Below are 11164 nucleotides of genomic sequence, written 5' to 3'. Positions count from 1 at the left end.
CAACAACGGGAACTTGTCATTCCTTAATAATAACAGCAAGGTCGAGCACTGGCTCTGCGACTTGACACTTGGAGAGTGCGTTACACCTGTGAGGTACCTCCGCATGTTAGAAACGTGGTGCGTCATTAGCACAGAGATATGAGGAAGCTTTTCCGTCCTCGTACTGTTTGTAAACTCGCCTCAGTTTTATAGAGAGAGTTACATTTTGACACGGTGCGTGCTTGCGGTGTTGTAAACAGTACTAGCCGGTAGGATCTAGCTAGCTACCCAAGTTGCCCATGAGCTCCGCTCCAAATCACGGTCCCGTTTCAGAGACAGGACTGCCCGGCAAACCCGTGTCTGCTGTCTCGTTCGGCGGACGACTACAGAAGGTCTTTAGCCATGTGAGGGTAGAAAACCTGATCGCGGGACTCAGCGGGGGAGTGGTGTCAACGCTCGTGCTTCATCCCCTGGACCTGGTCAAAATCAGGTTTGCAGGTACAAAATGAAAATATGAAATTTTAAAAGTAATTTCCTTACTGTCTGATGTGCCATGCTGCTATGACTTTACTTGATGCTGCTGAGAAACTACTGCCATGATGTGTTTAATTCGTATCATATGACTTCAAGGTCTGTAATGTCTTTTAAATGCAGTAAGTGATGGACTTGAATTAAGACCGAAGTATAGTGGCATGCTGCACTGCATGAAGAGTGTCTGGCAGCAGGAGGGACTGAGAGGACTCTATCAAGGCGTGACACCCAACGTTTGGGGTGCTGGTGCATCTTGGGGCCTCTACTTCTTCTTGTACGTAAGCTATAAGCCTTAAAGAGGACATGAAACACTACACATAAAAGCTAATTTACATCATGGAGCCCTGCTCGCAAAAACTGACATAGGTGTAACACTGTCTGTGAAGCTGGATAAGTGCTTAAAGTTAAAGTTTTAAAAACAGGATTAGCTCCATCTTCTGACTTCATGTCGTTGGTTGGTTGCGGCTAATAGGCTTACATTAGTTTATGTTAGCTTACTAGTGACAGAATCGATAAGTCAGAAGAAAACAAGGACACTGAAACTAAAAATGAGTATAAGGCAATCACTTTTATGCCGCCCCTGGCTGTAACAATGAGTTTTATGTTAAGAAACCGAGGATATACTGTCCACTTTCACTGTCTGTCTCTTTAGCAGTAAGTGGCTGCTTGTTGTTTTGCTAGCTGCACTGAAACTGGAAAATCTAGCTGTTAGCCATAATGTTTGGGATTGTACAGCACTCTATGAATGAAAAAAGCAGCATGTATGACTTTACAACTGCAAGATGTCTTATTGCCCTTGCCCTGTTCCCTCACAGCTACAATGCAATCAAAGGGTACACAAAGGAAGGTCGTCAGGCTGAACTGAGTGCCACAGAATACCTGGTGTCAGCGGCTGAAGCTGGTTAGTACTACCCGTGTTTGAACACTGCCGCACTACAGAACACCACTCCCCCACCATATAACCAGCACATGGTCAATAACACCAGCTAGATACGACTGCTACAAACTGGTAGTAACTGACAAGGAGTTAGTTACTTCTGGTTCAGGGCAGCCTCAAGTGCTCGTGTGAATGGGGAAAAAAAGGCATTTACAGCCTTTGCAAGGTTTTCATGGGAAATAAATTGAAGAATCCAGTGACAGGGGAAGTTTTATAGCTACCATCAACAGCATAAAAAAATGAAACCAAAACAGATATGTTTTATTGATTTGATCTTGTGATTTATTTATTTATTTTCCCCATCAGGCACTCACATCATTCTAATGAGAATGAGAAGGTTAGAATGATGCTTGGGTGGCATTAAAGTGCACCAGTGCACTCTGTTGCGCTTCTTGTTCACTTTGGTGACATGATCAGCTAATTCCAAACTGTGCTGTGCACAAACAGCTGGGCATTTGTGTGAGATCTCTAGCACAACTTCACATAAGTCTTTTTTTTTCCTGTACCACTTCAAAGTTTGTGAACTCCTTGGTCCTGTTCTTCATGTCATAGATATTCAGTTATAGTAAATGACTCTTCACTGAGGGGCCTGTGTGCTAATAATCACGGGTCTAATAAAGTAGTAGAAGTCACGTGTGCTTCCTAGTGACATTTCCTTGCTTGTCCTTGCCTAGGCATCCTCACACTCACCCTTACCAACCCAATCTGGGTGACCAAGACCCGGTTGGTGCTGCAGTACAGTGCTGACCGAAATAGCAAGCAGTACAAGGGGATGTTTGATGCTTTGGTTAAGATCTACCGCCATGAAGGAGTGTCTGGACTCTACAAGGTGAGACATGAGTGTGTTGGTGTTCCTTATGATGTAAGATTTCTTGGTTAGCAAGTTTAAACATTTGGGAGGGGTGGCTTAAACTGGGAGATTTTTCTACACCTGTTAATGCCAGAATGTTCTAGTAGTCTTTATTATTTACAAATAATTATTCTCAACTCTTCTTCTTTAACATATTATCCCTGTTGAGTAACACTTGTAGACATGATTTCCTCTTCCGTGCTCCTTTTTGTCTCCCTGGTCCCAGATGGTGAGATTCAATGTAACAAGTTGATAACCCTCGTTTGTGACAGCTTTTCTGTCACTTGTTTGGTTCTGCTTAAACATGCATACTGTGATTTCATGCATGGCATCTCAGCTTTGTTACTGAGATGGCAAACTAGCAACAATTCCTTAAAGACCTGACAAAAAAATAGTCCACTGTGGTTTTCAGACTACCTGCTGGTGTCAGAGGAGAGACTGTGCTGTTGCTCGCTTAGATAACAACATGGTGTGTTTGTGTGCTTTGGGGATCATTAGGTTTACCACCAAACATTCAGTGGTGATTAGGACTCATATTTCATATCCATATTTTGGGAGTAAGTACACTCATTGTTAAAGAAAGAAGCCTCAGCCCTGGTGCAGCTTTTGTTGGTTTGCTCAGTGATGTTCTGGCGTGTTTTCTTTTTGAATTATTTTGCTTTTTTTCGTGTTTCTAAGTGGGGAGACAAATTAATGTGCTCTGAATATCCCCTCAGATCTCACCTTTGCTTATTTTGATAGGAATACTGAAGACCTCGTAGGCGCTGTTGACTTTAATCACCACTAGAGGGCATCAGCTGCCTTTCTAGCTGAAAAAAACACAACCCATTTATGCAGTAGTAGAGGTTTTAAGCAGTATGTCAGCCTCTTCATTAACAATATTGAATTGTAATTTGCTGTCGGAAACAGGATATCTAAAGTTCCAGAGAAAATAGGGCCAAGGGCCCTTAATTTAATTAAGTTCATATAACGCCAAATCACAACAACAGTCACTTCAAGGCTCTTAATATTGTAAGGTATAAACCCCACAGTAATAACCACAACAATCAGACGATCCCCTATAGCAACCAGTTGGCGACAGTGGGAAGGAAAAACTCCCCTTAACAGAAACCTCCAGCAGAACCAGGTTCACTAAGGGGAGGGAGACAAGACAAAAGACACACTGTGGAAGAGAGCCAGAGATTAATACTAACTAATGATTAAATGCAGAGGGGTGTATAAACACACAGAGAGCAAAGAGATGGGGAGCCACAGATTTGTGGGCTTTTCAGTGGATAAGTTGCACTGTGGGAATTTGAGTCTCAAGTCAGATCGACTTACAGAGTATGTCTTTAAAAGGGTTATGTTCCCGGTCTGCTCGGCACGTCTCACGGAGCACTGCAGTTCATGGCCTACGAAGAGCTCAAGAGAGACTACAACAAATACAGAAAAGCACATTCAAACGCAAAGCTGGTGAGTCACAGACCGTGAGCCACAGACAGGCTGGAAACATTGTTTAATAAAACTCAGCCATAAGGCTTGTAACTTTTGAGTCTAATGAGACAGAGTCCACAGTTGATAACAAGTGACTCATCAGTTTTCCTACACTGCTCTGCTCCCTTCTTCCTCCCTCCATTTATCTGTCTGTGGGAACAGAACCCATTGGAATACATCACAATGGCAGCATTATCCAAAATATTTGCCGTGGCCACAACATACCCATATCAAGTGGTGCGAGCTCGCCTGCAAGACCAGCACAATAGATACAACGGAGTTATTGATGTCGTCAGACGGACATGGAGGTAAGACACCAATCCGCTCACAGTGGGACCGAGCGTGCCGCCCCCGTCTCAGGCTCTGAGCACAGTTCGAGTGACTGTTATGATTGATGCTTACCATTTTCCCACTTGTCTCCTCAGGAATGAAGGCACCCTTGGTTTCTACAAAGGCATCATCCCCAACTTGATCCGCGTCACCCCAGCCTGTTGCATCACCTTCGTGGTTTACGAGAACGTGTCTCACTTTTTTCTCGGGCAAAATAAATGAGGTTTTAAAAGCAGGGCACGGACTGCCCCGAATGCTGCAAACTCGTGCTGACACGTTGGTGCCGTGCGGAGGAGATGCAGGGGAGGACCGTGTTGATCAACACCAAGCTGTCGTCGTCCAGTACGTGTAAATGTGCTGAAGTGAAAATCACTCATGTGCACTGAAAATAAGTGTTGCCAAATGGAGCAGCAACAGTTTTTCTTCTTTTTTTTTTTCAATACAACTTTCTGACAGTCTGTGAAAAATGGCAGAGATCTTTCTGTGATTCAGACACACAATTAAGTTATAGGGAGCATGTCTGTTGCTGTTCACCTTTATGGGGACAATGCTGCTTTAATAGTTGTTGTTTGTTTTTTTTAAATACTGGTAGCGTGAGGGTCTTTTCTAAAGAGGTGGATGACTGAAATATGTCATCATGCAGCAGTTTTGTTTACACTTTATGCTTTCTGGCAACAGAGAGATACAGTCTCAACTATAAAACTATGAAAAACTTCATTATAAACATCAAATTCATGATCGGCTCAGGTTCAGATGTTGCAGGTGTGTGAAATGATTTGCCTGATGAGAGCTTTGAGCCCTCACACATTTTTTTTCCTGACGTTTTTGTCATTGTATCAGCTGTGCTTTATAAGATTTTATTATAAAATCTAAAATGTGCTTTAAATGCAGTCTCAGGCCTGATTCATGTGAATACATTAAACGTTACTTTGTTGCTACACCGACTATAAATAGTTTCAGAAGTGAGAAGTAACATTTCCTTAAAAAAGAAGTGCTTTATTAACAGTAATAATGCATATAAACAGGTTACAGGAGTACAGAGTTTAAAGATACTGTCCATGTCTGTTGCTGTACTCTTAACAGCAGCCACAAGCTGAAAAAGCTACAGTACAAAGTTTATTTCCGGTAGACAGAAAAGTACAGTACTCGTAGGCCTGTCGACGGGTGTAGCATTTAAACAAAACTCAAAAACATTCACGTTCCCATCAGTGACGCCTCAGCAAACCACACCTGATCATTGTGGCGCGTCGGATAACATGCTGTCACGCTACCAAAACTAGGTCCCTCCCAATCGTATTGCTTTATTTTCCTTACTTAGGCAATTCCTCTATGATAATCCTGGATACAGAATTCCAGCCTGTGGATGCGTCTCCTCTTGGATAATCAGCGCAGGTCCCCACCCACACCGCCACATCAACCAGCCCTGCTTTGACACCCTCACACAGCCCCTCAACTGCAGAGACAGAGAGACGGAGAGGGAAAAAAAGAGAAGACGGTGCAAATGAATTTCAGGGAACACCCAAACCGAATGCCGAGACAAGCGGTTTTCTGACACAGTGGTGAAAAAACGGGCCTTTCAGATTTAAAAACAGAAATAAAAAATAATTAAAACCATGTAAAATCTTTCATGTCTGCAGTCAACACTATTGTCATGTCTGTGCAGTTAATTTAAGGCTGTTCATTAGCTTAGCTTAACAAAAAGACTGAAGCTGGGGCAGAGCCAGCCTCACTGAAAGTCCCAAAGCAAAAAAGGGTGATAAATTGTAAGCTGTGGCTTCTTCACTTCCTCAATCAACAATTTGAGGAGCAGAAACTTGATGCTCTCAACTGATGTTTCAGTATATAACCCCATATAATAACCAGTCTTTTCTTTTAAAAAAAAATACTTTAACCCTCCAAAACCTGCAGCTGAGACAGGTTGTCCTAACATGTTTGTGGCTGTAAATCTCACACACATTCTGTGCTGTCTTCAAGCGTAGGGTACATAAATGCATTTAAAAAGCTGTCTTTTTTTAAAAAGGCACATGAATCAAACGCTCTAATACTGTGAATCTGAGAACTGAACTGTTCTACACATCTATACAAGTCCTTTTGGGCACTTTCCAGAAAGAGTCCAGGTGTTCCCCCTTCATCTGTCAGTTTCTGAAAAAACTGGAGCTGCTGTTACTCGCCTAAATCGCAGTAAAGAAGGGGGCTTGGTTTGCCATGTCAGCCTTGGCACATCAGGTCGCAGAAGGCTAATAGACAACATTTAATGTATTAAAAATACATTAAATGTATTTTTACAAGAAATGGGGGAAACTAGCTGTTTCCCCCATTTCTTGACTTTGTTGTAGCCTAACTAGCTGCTGGAGTGTGCACAGTTTTCATTTTAGTGTAAAAAAACAAAAACAAAACATGAATTGGTCTGAAGTACAGCTAAAAATGTAAACTACAAAATCTAAGCGTCCTTATGTCCTTCATGTGAACCACTGGATTTAATTACTGCTTGGACTTTTTTCTCTTTTTTTGGTGGGAACCAACTGTTTCTAGCAGCAGCAGCAGCAGCAGCAGACTAAACAATGTTCAACAGGAAATTTGTGCCACTCTTCACACAGCTGCTTCTCAGGATGTCTGTTGTGAACGGCTCTCTTGAGGTTATTCCTATCTTTCGGTTCTGTCCTCTGACTTGGTTTCTCTAAAAGGTGGATTTTCTTTGAAGACATTCTTCACTAGCTTGACTTTGATGTTTAAAGTTATTGTTCCAGCCAGCATAGTGAGCTGTACAGGCCCAGAGGCAGCAGAAGAGCTCCAAGACATCATGGTGCCACCACCCTGCTTTCACCTTTGGAGCCTCCAATCTAGTGTCACTAATTGGAATAATTGGTAACTCCTGACTCCAACTCTGATGATGCTATCAGCTGAGGGCATGGATGTCAAACCTTTTGATCTTAAGTGAGCCTGACCAGGGGAATTCCCATTTCTGTCAGTGTAAAGAAGTTTAATTGCACATTTGATCCCTAAGATATGTTAAAATAAGAAAAGAAAGTACAGTTTTAACAGCTAATCCTAGTTTTTTTTCTTCTACATGATAAAGAAATGCTTCTGTAATAGAAGAGAGAAACCTGTCAGCACAATTCTTTAGGCTAAGAGTGTAAGAGATGGACATGTTAAATAGAAAATGTTCTTTTTTATATTATGTATCGTTGTTTTGTTTTTTTGTAAAGAAATTTCTACAGTTGACTGTGAAATTTTTAAAAAAATCTATTACCTAATGACTTTGGTGTAGCATGAATGGCCATGGGGGAGGTCTTTATCAGTACTGATAAACTTGTAAAACTTGTGAAAATACAGTTAAAAGTCCATAACTTTTGCCTTACTTCACATTTTCCAAAGCTGTCCAATAGGACCAGATTTGAGTCTTCGCTGGGCTGATTTTGGCTCCTGGGCCTTATGTTTGACACTCTTGGCTTAGGGGTTTATTGCTTTTCCTAACATTTCAACGTGAACGAAAAGAGTGCAACTATTCATGCGTTATGAGCTAAAATATTTTGCGCTTCTTCATAATTAGGACTTGGATGAAGACCTGACATTAATACAGGAAATTCCACTTCACTTAATGTTTCTTTCCATAGCATTACTAGCACTGTGAGGTGGGAACAAGTATTGTGCAGAGTCTGTGTCGTACCTGAGGAAGTTCTGTGGATGTTGATGGTTGAGTTGAGCTCGGGACTGCCTTGGTCTAAGTAAATAATTGACTCTATGGGCAGTGGTCCTGTGCACTCCGCTCCGTTGAAGGTGAAGTACCACCTCTGGCAGCATGCGCTCTTACACTTGAGTCTGAGGGAGCCACTGAAGAGGACTCTGAGGGCGCTGTCAGAGCGCAGCTTGGTGAACGTGCAGTCCTGCAACGCAGAATGGAGCATAAGTGTGTGTTTAACGTGTAATTGTGATGTAATTGTCCACATTCCCCACAGATACAGTGAGATACTTACAGCCACTTTACCCAGATCGATCCCGTAGTTCAGCGAGTTCCAGGCACACTGCTTGTAGTTGGGTTTCCAGGGTTCCTCAAAAACTTCAGTAACGCATTCTCCTTTCTCGCCTTTCAGTCCATCGCGGCCTGGGATACCAGGCGTCCCAGGAATGCCGTTGGCCCCAGGGTTACCGTCTCTTCCAGCGGTGCCTGCTGGACCCTGCAGGCAGCTACCATACTGAAAAAAAAAACAAGGAGAAGAGGACATAGTGGTGGAAGCTCATAGTAAAACAAAGCCATACAACAACAACATGACAACAACAGAATCTATTGTTATCAGACTTCCTGTTTTAAGACTGTCTTTCTTCCAGTGAGGTTAAATCCTCACTGGAAGAAAGTATAAACTGCATGCACCACAGACACCTAAATGCTGCCATCCATCCAACCATCACACACAAGGAGCCAGATTACACATCACACAAACAATTGTGCTGAAGGAAGTGCAAAAAGCCGTGTTATCCAAATCAAGCCAAAGCAACACGACCAGCAACCATGAAGCCGCCGAGCAAGCAAAACACAGCTCTGCTGTTAATGAGGAACTGAAGGCTCGGCAGTGGCCTAAATTAGTGGCTGTCTGGCCACTCATCCCTTAATGTGATTCATTGTCCCGTTGAACCTTCTGCTATGTTTAAACAGACGCAGCATCCTACTCAGGCTGACTCAAACCCACGCAGACACACACACAGAGACGGGGGGGCGCTTGCCAAGCCTTACCACATGCAAATATAGACACAATGAGGATCTAAATAGATCTGCCTAACGTGATCCTCAAAGGGACGCTCTGACCAGTAGATTGCAGTGTGTCGTGTAGGTTCAAGCTTTTTTTAGGTGGAGGTGGCTTTTCATTTGTAAGCAATTAGGGACACAAGTTGACATACAGAAATGTCTCTTCGCCCTTAAAAGCATGAAAGCCGAAAGCATTTTGCATATTTTTGGAAGGTCATTGTTGCCCTTTTGCTCATGCATCTGTGAAGTAGTTATGGAGAGTAGGAGGGGGGCATGTGTCCAAAAGGCATTAGGGCAAGAAAAAAAAAGCAGAGGAGGAGAACAAAGAGCTTTTACACCAGCCAGCTTCAACATCTTAACCAGACTTGAATCTCTGGGGTGAAGTTAAAAAAAAAAAAGTATTTCAGATGATGTACATCTGAAAAATGCCTGAAAGTTAGAGAGTCAGAGCATTTAATGTCAGCTGCTGCGAAACAGATGGTCCAGTGTCTGTTTTAGCCATTACGCGGCTAATGCTGGAGCAACCTGGAGATGTGAGACCTGACATCATCTGTATAGAAGTCTGGGAAGTGTCTGATGACACCAGTAGATTGTGGGTTTGTATGCATGAAACTAAATAAAGCTGGAAGCATGGCTTTCATGCAACTTGGCAAAATTAGGTGGCAAAATGTGGAAACGATCCAAGGACTCCCCATTAGTCTTAGAGTTGGGTAGATATTCCAGTAAGGAAAAAGTCTTGGTGTTTTACTAAGATTTTTGGAGAGCTTTCAAAGCAGAGTAATGAATGGATCTTCTGTCCACTTAGCCACACAGCTGACTTTTATATTAGCTCCCAGTCTGTTCTTTCTATAGTGGTGCTGGCTGCCTGCATGAATTACACTCCAGCCCTGCTGAATATTAGTCGCCTACAGTCTGCTACTGTAACTGGAAAACTAAAAGGCTGCAATTGCCCCAAAGAGCTGAGGAATCAGGAGCATTTTATGTGTTAGTCAACACAGAAGCAGGGCCTGAAGCTCTCCTGGAGCATGCAGAGCGGAGCGTGGGTATAATGCTCAGCTTTGAGCGATTTGTAGATTGAAAGGAAGCCGATGAGATGCAAAGCAGTATTTTCGTGATTACCATGTTGGCCAAGTAAGCAGATCTTTCTTCTCCAGAGTGTCTAGTGCAGTTGGGTTTTTCGGCATCGTTTCCAGTGCACTAGACACAGATGGTGACATAAGTTTTTTTTTCCTTTCTTCTTTTTTTAAATTAAATCACTGTGGTCACGGTTGTGGAATATTAAAGAGCAACTGCTTGGGCGGGCTGAACAGGGTCCAGAAAAATAAACACTAGTTTCACTTCTGTTTGATTCCTAAAAGATTCGACATCTGTGTGTCCAGTTGGTTCCTTCAATCACTAAACAGATGCATCATTGAGGGTTATGAAATGCATAAACAATGTAAGATTGATAGGTATCGTGGGACTGTGAAATTAAACAGCTGAACTCTGCCTTGGGTACTGTTAAAAATATCATATTACCCAGCTTTAAACGTACATTCAAGTTTTTTGCCCAAATTGTACCCACTTATAAACTATTCAAACAGTCGGATGGATAACAAAGGCAAGCAAACAGTATGAGGCAGACCACAACTTCCTGTTTAGTCCCCCCCTTATGTCCACTCAGTCGTGGAGGACAGCCAGATCTGGTCTGGAGTATAATAGAAAAGCAGCTGATTGTATAACAGCTACAAAAGTGGGATTTGCTGCTGTCCACACTATTCTACATGTGGATAAATCTTTATTCTTTAAAAATAGCAATGCATAGCGCTAGAAAAAAGAAGCCCAGAATGAGTTGGAAAAATAGGCAAAATAGTCAGTGGATGTTAAATGGGATGCACTGAAAAACAACAAAATGACGGTAAAGCTGAGTGTAATAATTACATGTTGACGTGAGCCTTTTTTCTCTCTCCCAGAGTTATAATGCCACAAAATCTGTCCACTCCTCTCCTGCCACATGTCTACTTTAGAAGCTGTCGTTAACGGCCACACGGTAATCTTATCTAACCCCTTTTACCTTGTCGGCGTCAGGATCCTTTCGGTAGCCTCTGCTTCTCACCTTTTCCACCGCATAAAGAGGCAAAGCCAGGCAGGCGAGCAGCAGCAGGCGGACAGTGAGAGGAGACATCACGCGTGCGACAGAGACGGCCGACTACCGTGCGCTCTGCGCGACTCCAGCCGGTTATAGCCCAGAGGGCTGGACCAGGAGAGGGGGAAAGAGCCAGTCACCTCACTGAAACGCACTCTAAGGAAAACATCCATGTGAGAGTAACGTTAGGGTTAATAA

The 11164-nt window shown here is 42.8% G+C and overlaps 2 protein-coding genes across 5 annotated transcripts; one reads left to right on the top strand and one right to left on the bottom strand.

The window, feature by feature from the left end:
- Nucleotides 1-19: 19 nt before the first annotated feature.
- On the top strand, nucleotides 20-4986 carry LOC100702034 (mitochondrial folate transporter/carrier). Its single transcript, XM_003453505.4, has 7 exons — nucleotides 20-477; nucleotides 634-784; nucleotides 1326-1411; nucleotides 2122-2276; nucleotides 3636-3749; nucleotides 3933-4078; nucleotides 4196-4986. The coding sequence occupies exons 1-7, from the start codon at nucleotides 279-281 to the stop codon at nucleotides 4320-4322; spliced, it is 978 nt and encodes a 325-aa protein (XP_003453553.1). The 5' UTR covers nucleotides 20-278; the 3' UTR covers nucleotides 4323-4986.
- An 89-nt stretch (nucleotides 4987-5075) lies between these two features.
- On the bottom strand, nucleotides 5076-11142 carry LOC100696122 (collagen triple helix repeat-containing protein 1). Of its 4 annotated transcripts, none has more exons than XM_013276492.3 (5): nucleotides 10895-11142; nucleotides 9961-10038; nucleotides 8075-8293; nucleotides 7768-7984; nucleotides 5076-5553 (listed from the first exon to the last, which is right to left on the bottom strand). In XM_013276492.3, exons 1-5 carry the CDS (start codon nucleotides 11003-11005, stop codon nucleotides 5411-5413), a joined length of 768 nt encoding a protein of 255 aa, XP_013131946.1. In that variant the 5' UTR covers nucleotides 11006-11142; the 3' UTR covers nucleotides 5076-5410. The 4 variants fall into 4 exon arrangements, with proteins under 4 accessions (XP_013131946.1, XP_005472598.1, XP_003453532.1 ...); XM_005472541.4 differs by having other exon boundaries at nucleotides 10937-11142; XM_003453484.5 differs by lacking the exon at nucleotides 9961-10038.
- Between the last annotated feature and the right edge of the window lie 22 nt (nucleotides 11143-11164).

Source organism: Oreochromis niloticus, linkage group LG11 (genome assembly GCF_001858045.2).
Source record: "Oreochromis niloticus isolate F11D_XX linkage group LG11, O_niloticus_UMD_NMBU, whole genome shotgun sequence".
In the NCBI taxonomy this organism is placed as follows: Eukaryota; Metazoa; Chordata; class Actinopteri; order Cichliformes; family Cichlidae; genus Oreochromis; species Oreochromis niloticus.
The sequence above is the reverse complement of the archived record's forward strand: the minus strand, read 5'-3'. Positions and strand labels throughout refer to the sequence as shown.

Coding starts and splice junctions, on each gene's coding strand:
- LOC100696122 (XM_013276492.3), bottom strand. CDS start 11,005: ATGTCTCCTCTCACTGTCCGCCTGCTGCTGCTCGCCTGCCTGGCTTTG. Junction 8,294..9,960: donor CTGCTTACTTGGCCAACATG/GTAATCACGAAA, acceptor TTTTTTTTTCAG/TATGGTAGCTGCCTGCAGGG. Junction 7,985..8,074: donor TCGATCTGGGTAAAGTGGCT/GTAAGTATCTCA, acceptor TCTGCGTTGCAG/GACTGCACGTTCACCAAGCT.
- LOC100702034 (XM_003453505.4), top strand. CDS start 279: ATGAGCTCCGCTCCAAATCACGGTCCCGTTTCAGAGACAGGACTGCCC. Junction 478..633: donor GGTCAAAATCAGGTTTGCAG/GTACAAAATGAA, acceptor TTTTAAATGCAG/TAAGTGATGGACTTGAATTA. Junction 1,412..2,121: donor GGTGTCAGCGGCTGAAGCTG/GTTAGTACTACC, acceptor GTCCTTGCCTAG/GCATCCTCACACTCACCCTT.